Source organism: Macrobrachium rosenbergii, chromosome 15 (assembly GCF_040412425.1).
Source record: "Macrobrachium rosenbergii isolate ZJJX-2024 chromosome 15, ASM4041242v1, whole genome shotgun sequence".
Taxonomy (NCBI): domain Eukaryota; kingdom Metazoa; phylum Arthropoda; class Malacostraca; order Decapoda; family Palaemonidae; genus Macrobrachium; species Macrobrachium rosenbergii.
The window spans coordinates 20503458-20509611 of NC_089755.1; the positions used below are offsets into that span (position 1 = coordinate 20503458).

Below are 6154 nucleotides of genomic sequence, written 5' to 3' on the forward strand. Positions count from 1 at the left end.
GCTACACTTTCAAGTGAAAAGAAAAATAGCTAAATGCTAATAAGTTACTGATATCTGGCTGGCAAGTTTAATAGTTAAAAGAGGAAAAAAGTAAAATTCCCTTGCAATGACAATGATAAAAAACCCTTTAGAACAAAAGCAATCTGAAGAAACACTTGATGAATTAATTACCAGTCTCATGCTGGGTAGAAGAACGTCGAAAAATGGCGGAAAGTTTCCAACAGTTCACTGGTGTAGGTTAAGTACGGGTGTATTAGACAATAACAAATGTCACATGACTTACTCAGCTGAGTGAAAGGAGGGAGAGGGAGGTATGGGTAGGAGATGGGCCCCCACCGGTCAATGACTGAGTAAGACTCGCCTCATTTAATAGAGAGATAAAATTAAACACATGACTATTCTTCTGTGCAAATGATGCACAGACAAATTGATAAATTAATTATACATTGTATGTTACTAACAATAACTCAAAAAAAAAGAATAAAGGCCTTAAGACACAGTATTCTTATTTAATGGTTACACATTCGGTTGACTGGCTGAGCAGGGAGGGGGAGGGCAGAAAGTGGGCTGCACTGACATCCGAACAAACACTCCTCTTTCACTTTCAGCTGGTGCCAGTCCCCTTCACAAACTTCTGGATTTCTGACATGTGGGAACGCCGCCCTGCTAATAATGACCAATATGGCGGCCAAGCAGGTTGAATGACTTAAAAAATTTATCGAAAAGATGGAAATTAATCAGAAAAATACGCGATTCTCTAAGCGAAACTAATTACTAATTTTCTTACTAGAACTTCTCACTTGGTGACAAAAGCAGGAGGACTGTGAACTTCTTACCTTTACTATTCCCCTATTCTAAACGTATCACAAGACTAACTTACCCCTCTTATTATCTCTCAGAGGCTAACTGATCATGCAATCACCTCAGCACATTTGAGGATGGTCCTGAATCCATACGGCCGACACAATGGAGTGCAGCTTTGTCCTAAAGTGTGACAAAATGGTATCTAACTTTGGGCATGCAATTCTAAATTTCACTTTATGCATGCATGAACCCTAACATTACGTAAAATGTAAAACAACCATACGGCACCTGCTTTTTTGTGGAAAAAAATTGTAAGACTGATGATTAATCCTGGCAAGGTTGCTAATGTTACAAGTGCGAGCTGAGGAATAATAATAATGTTGAAATCTTACCTGTTCTTGAGACAAAGGGCCCACTACTTGTAATTTACAAGAGGAAAAATGGAATATAAGGTTGCCAGTGAGACCCAGGGGAGTAAATTCTAAGGGTTTATTTACACAGAGGTAAGTAGAAATAAGTACAATTAAATTACAAAGAGAATCACAATTGATAATGAAGGATTACAGGGAAAAACATAATTAATTATAGCAAAAATGACAAAGGAACATTTAAACCCGTCTCAAATTAAGCAGTGATGGGGTTTATTCGCATTGGACTTGAATGTAGTAAATTTGCAAACTAGTAACAAGGATGCGAAGGCAGAGTTGACTTCACATGTGAAAGAGTGTCTCCTGAAAATGCAGAGAGGGCTTTGTTGATTATTAAAATTAACATGCAGGCATAACAAGTAAATGAACAAAGGTTAAGGCCGGAGGAGGCACTTAATTCATTTATTAAATCACTTCAATTCACTTACTTAATTCAGCACGCATAACTCATTTAGCAAAGGGACATAAAATCACTGATTGTCACTAGTAAAAAGATTCCCAAAGGAGGAAAGCTTAAAACTGAAAGACGAGAGAATTATAGAACTGAACTGGGCAAAATCCCCCTTCCCTATTTACTCTCATAATTAGAGCAAGGATGAGTCTCAGTTGCATTTGTATGGCTGCCCTCACTGCAGTTGGACTTTGGGGCACGTTATCTTTGCAGGAAAAGTGGGCCCCTGCTCCACAAAGGGGGAATGCTATCCCAGCTGAGAGTGAAATGTTCCCTGATTGATTACTCGCCAGCGTCTCTCTGGCTTTCTTTTCTCAGACCCTTTGTTGACCCCTGTCTTGGGTCACGTGACTAAGCTGGTGGGCAGTTTGATCTCATCTTCACTGCTATTATCTGGAATGAAGAGGTTCTGGGCCAACATAAGGTCGAAAATAAGAAGACGGAGGATTAAAAGCTGAGGGAGTGGCAAGCCAATGAGAAAATGCATTTACAATAGGGGAGAAGAAGACCTGGACATTTCCTGCCGACTTTGGCTGGAAAAATCCCTCTGATTCCCTCAGTTAAGTTAGGGATTGTATTTTCTTAAAATATTTTATCTTTTAAAATTGCAGAAGGCCTGAATTCATAACAGCTCCCTCTTTAAGCAGAGATTCCAGTCCCTTATGGGTCGGAAAGTTTGCAGGCGAGGGCCGGTGCCATTTACGTTATAAGTCCGTTCCTTAAGCCTTGGTATTAATTCTACATAAATAAATGGCTGCATCTAAGATATTATTTAATCACATGCAGTGGCAAGAGCAATGCATCAAATAAGCTAATAAAGCAGGTGAAGCAAAGAATTAAAGTGTTTTGACTTTAAAATGAGATACAATTAGTTTTAAATGTGGCATAAACTTACAAGGATCCTGCTTTTGCAATAAAATACAGATTCAATAGCCTAAGTTTAAGATACACGTTATTAATTCTACATAAATAAATGGCTCTTCTAGTATTTTACTTAAAAGACATTCAGTGGTAAGATCAACATCAAATAGGCTAGTAAAACAGGTGTAGCAAAGAATTAAAATGTTTTAACTTTAAAATGAAATACAATTAGTTTTAAATGAGTGATAAACATACAAAGGTCCTGTTTTTGCAATAAACTACAGGTTCAATAGCTTAATTTTAAGATACATGTTAGCATGCAAGGTAAATAAAAATGGAGTTAGGACATGTCCTCAGCTGCGTGCTAGTATTCCAGTTTATCTGTAAGCCTTTTGGGATGAGGTTTCTAATTCCATGCCTTATTTTTATTTATTGACCTCAGCAGAACCTGAAACCCATACACAGCTGGGTGGTTTAGGGGCTGTTAGTTCAGGGGAGATACAGACCTAGGAAACATGAGTGAAATGCTGTATCAAACAACCACAGTATCCACATATACATGTATACATGCACACACACACACACACACACACACACACACACACACACACATATATATATATATATATATATATATATATATATATATATATATATATATATATATAGTATATAGAGTCTACTGGTCACTTGTTACCAGATACGTATGTCATTGTAATACATGCATTGCCCTTTCAACTTCTCGAGTTCTTCAGACTTTCTGGATATGCTTGTCACTACAAAGCATTAGACCCAAAAGCAAGAAACGTGAAGTAATTCTAATGTCCGGTAAGCGGGAATCGAACCTACATCCCAATTAATCTGAGCAAAGTCACGTTGCCAATCTGACTATGAGAGGGATCAAAGCTTATTGCCACTCATACATACATCTTCTTCTTTCAACCTTATTAATCCCATTGTACAGCAGGGTTGGCCGCTTGAGTCAACTTTCTCCATCTATTTCTATTCCTTGTATCTGCTTCCCCCAGTCCCACCTCACCCATATCCCTCCTCACCACATCCATCCATCTGATCCGCTGATGCCCTACACTCCTCCTCCCCATCACTGGCATGTTCTTAGTTCTCTTGATTGGTTCCACCTCCTCTCTTCTTATTACACGACCATAGTATCTCAGACGAGATTCCCTAGCCTTCTCCTTTACATTACATATACCACACATTCTTCTTATATCTTGACTCCCCCTCCTTTCCAGTAGTGATATTCCAGCAATCCATCTCAGCGTCATCATCTTGGTTCTTTGCAACAGTCCCTCCTCTTTCCTCTAAGTGCCCAAGTTTCTGTCCCATATAATAGTACAGGCCTGATAACTGCCTTATAAATTTTCATTTTGAGCCTTAATGGCATTTTCTTGCCTAAAACAACTCCAGTTACTTCCCTCCATTTTCACTAGGCTTCTTTCACTCTGTCTCACTGTTTTCTCAGTATCTCCCTTCTCTGCTATTATTGATCCCAAGTAGTTAAACTCATCTTTCTGTTTTAGCACTGTACCATCTCCCACTTGAATGTTTACTCCTTCATGTCCTTCTTTACTATTAATCATCAGCTCTGTCTTTCCAATGTTCACTTTTAATCCTTTCTTTTCTAGGGCCCCTTTCCATGCTAAAAACCTTTCTTGCAGTTCTTTTTCTGTGTCTGCTATAATGACTAAATCATCAGCAAACATCAGTTCCCACAGTTCTTCGTTGTTCCTTAATTCTGATATCAAAATGTCTATAATGACGAGGAACAAGAATGGACTCAGAGCTGATCCCTGATGGAGGCCAACCTCCACAGGGAATGCCTCAGTCTCCCCTTATTTTGTCTGTACACTGGTTCTTGCCCCCTCATATATCATCTTCACTAACCTTACCAACTTCTCTGGTACGCCTCTCTTTCTCAAACACCAATAAACTACTTTTCTTGGTACCCTGTCACATGCCTTTTCAAGATCCACAAAACACATGTATACTTTTCTGTTTCCCTCTAAATATTTCTCTTGGACTTGTCTTACTATAAAAATAGCATCCACTGTGCTCTTTCCTTTCATAAACCCAAACTGCTGCTCATGTATATCTATCAACTCTCTCAACCTCCCTTCTACTATTCTTTCCAGTATCTTGAATACATGCTCCAAAAGCTTTATTCCTCTGTAGTTCCCACAGTTCAACACATCTTTTTGTTTATACATTTTAATCATCCAACTATCGTTCCAGTCCCTTGGCATTTCCTCTACATCCCAGATCTTTTCCAATAGTGAGTGCACCCACTCTTTACCTAGATTTCTCAATACTTTAATCATTTCTATTGTTACTGCTGACTTTCCTGCAGCTCTATTTACTTTTCCTTCTTTATAACATTCTCGACTTCACTCTCTCTGATGTTTGCTATTGGTCCTTCTACTGGAGGAACATTTTCCAGTTCTTCACACTCATTCTCAGTGTTTAATAATTGTGAAAAATATTCTTTCCATCTTCTCTTGACCTCTTCTTCCTCAATTAAGATATTTCCATTTTCATCTACAGTATAATAATCCCTACCTCTCCTACATCCTGCCTGTCTTTTCCTCTCGCTTCTGCAATTCTGTAGATTATCTTTTCTCCCTCTGGTGTTTCCATCTTCTCATACCACCCTCTCATGGCTTCTCCCTTTGCAATCGCTACCTTTCTCTTTGTTTCCCTCTTTGTCCATCTATACTCCTATCTTGTTTGGTAGTTGTTATCTTCTTCCCAACCTTTTCTGGCTACACTCTTTTCCTTCACAGCTGTTTGAACCTCTTGATTCCACCACCATGTTTCTCTTTCCTGTTGCTGCTTACCACTTGTCCTCCCACACCCCTCTACTGCTGCTGGAACCACAATACCTTTCATATCATCCCATATCTCTTCAGGCAATTCTGACATTCCATTTACATCTCTCTCTTCTCTGGCTCTTTCCACTTTACTTCCGAACTCTCTTGCCTTCTCCCCCTTCAGCTTCCAAGTTTTGATCCTCCTATTTCTGGCTTGGGCTCTTCTTTTCCTTATTGCTTTCAACCTAAAATCTGCCACTACCAGTTCATGTTGAGCTACAACGGATTCATTTGGAATAACCTTACAATCCATAATGATTTTCTTTTCTTCCCTCCTACCCAAAACATAATCAATTTCTGTCTCATTTTGTTCACTTTTGTATGTTACCAGGTGACTTCTCCTTTTCTCAAACTGTGTATTCATGACTACCAGATTCATAGCTTCTGCTAGCTAATTCCACAGTCTACCACCTTCCTGGTTTCTTCTTCCAAAACCTGTTCCTCCATGTATTTCTTTAAAGCCATCAGGACTCCCACCCACATGGGCATTCATGTCCCCAGATAGCACTAATAGTTCACCTCTTGGAACTCTTTCTATATTACCTTCTAATTTCCCTCTGAATTCCTCCTTCTCTTCTTCGCTACACACTTGTTGAGGGGCGTTGTTGAAACTTCAACAAGAGAGATTGTACTTTTCCACAAGTTGTGGTATAGTTTTAAGTATTCTCTTTAAATTTACGTAAAGTGGAAATGCGTATTATGTAGAAGAAGGATATTATGTT

At 38.9% G+C, this 6154-nt stretch overlaps 1 protein-coding gene across 1 annotated transcript; it reads right to left on the reverse strand.

Moving 5' to 3' along the window:
- Positions 1–5280: 5280 nt before the first annotated feature.
- On the reverse strand, positions 5281–5796 carry LOC136846288 (uncharacterized). Its single transcript, XM_067117092.1, has one exon. The coding sequence runs from the start codon at positions 5794–5796 to the stop codon at positions 5281–5283; it is 516 nt and encodes a 171-aa protein (XP_066973193.1).
- Positions 5797–6154: the final 358 nt, after the last annotated feature.

Excerpts from the sequence above, each read along its gene's own strand:
- LOC136846288 (XM_067117092.1), bottom strand. The coding sequence starts at position 5,796 with ATGAATACACAGTTTGAGAAAAGGAGAAGTCACCTGGTAACATACAAA.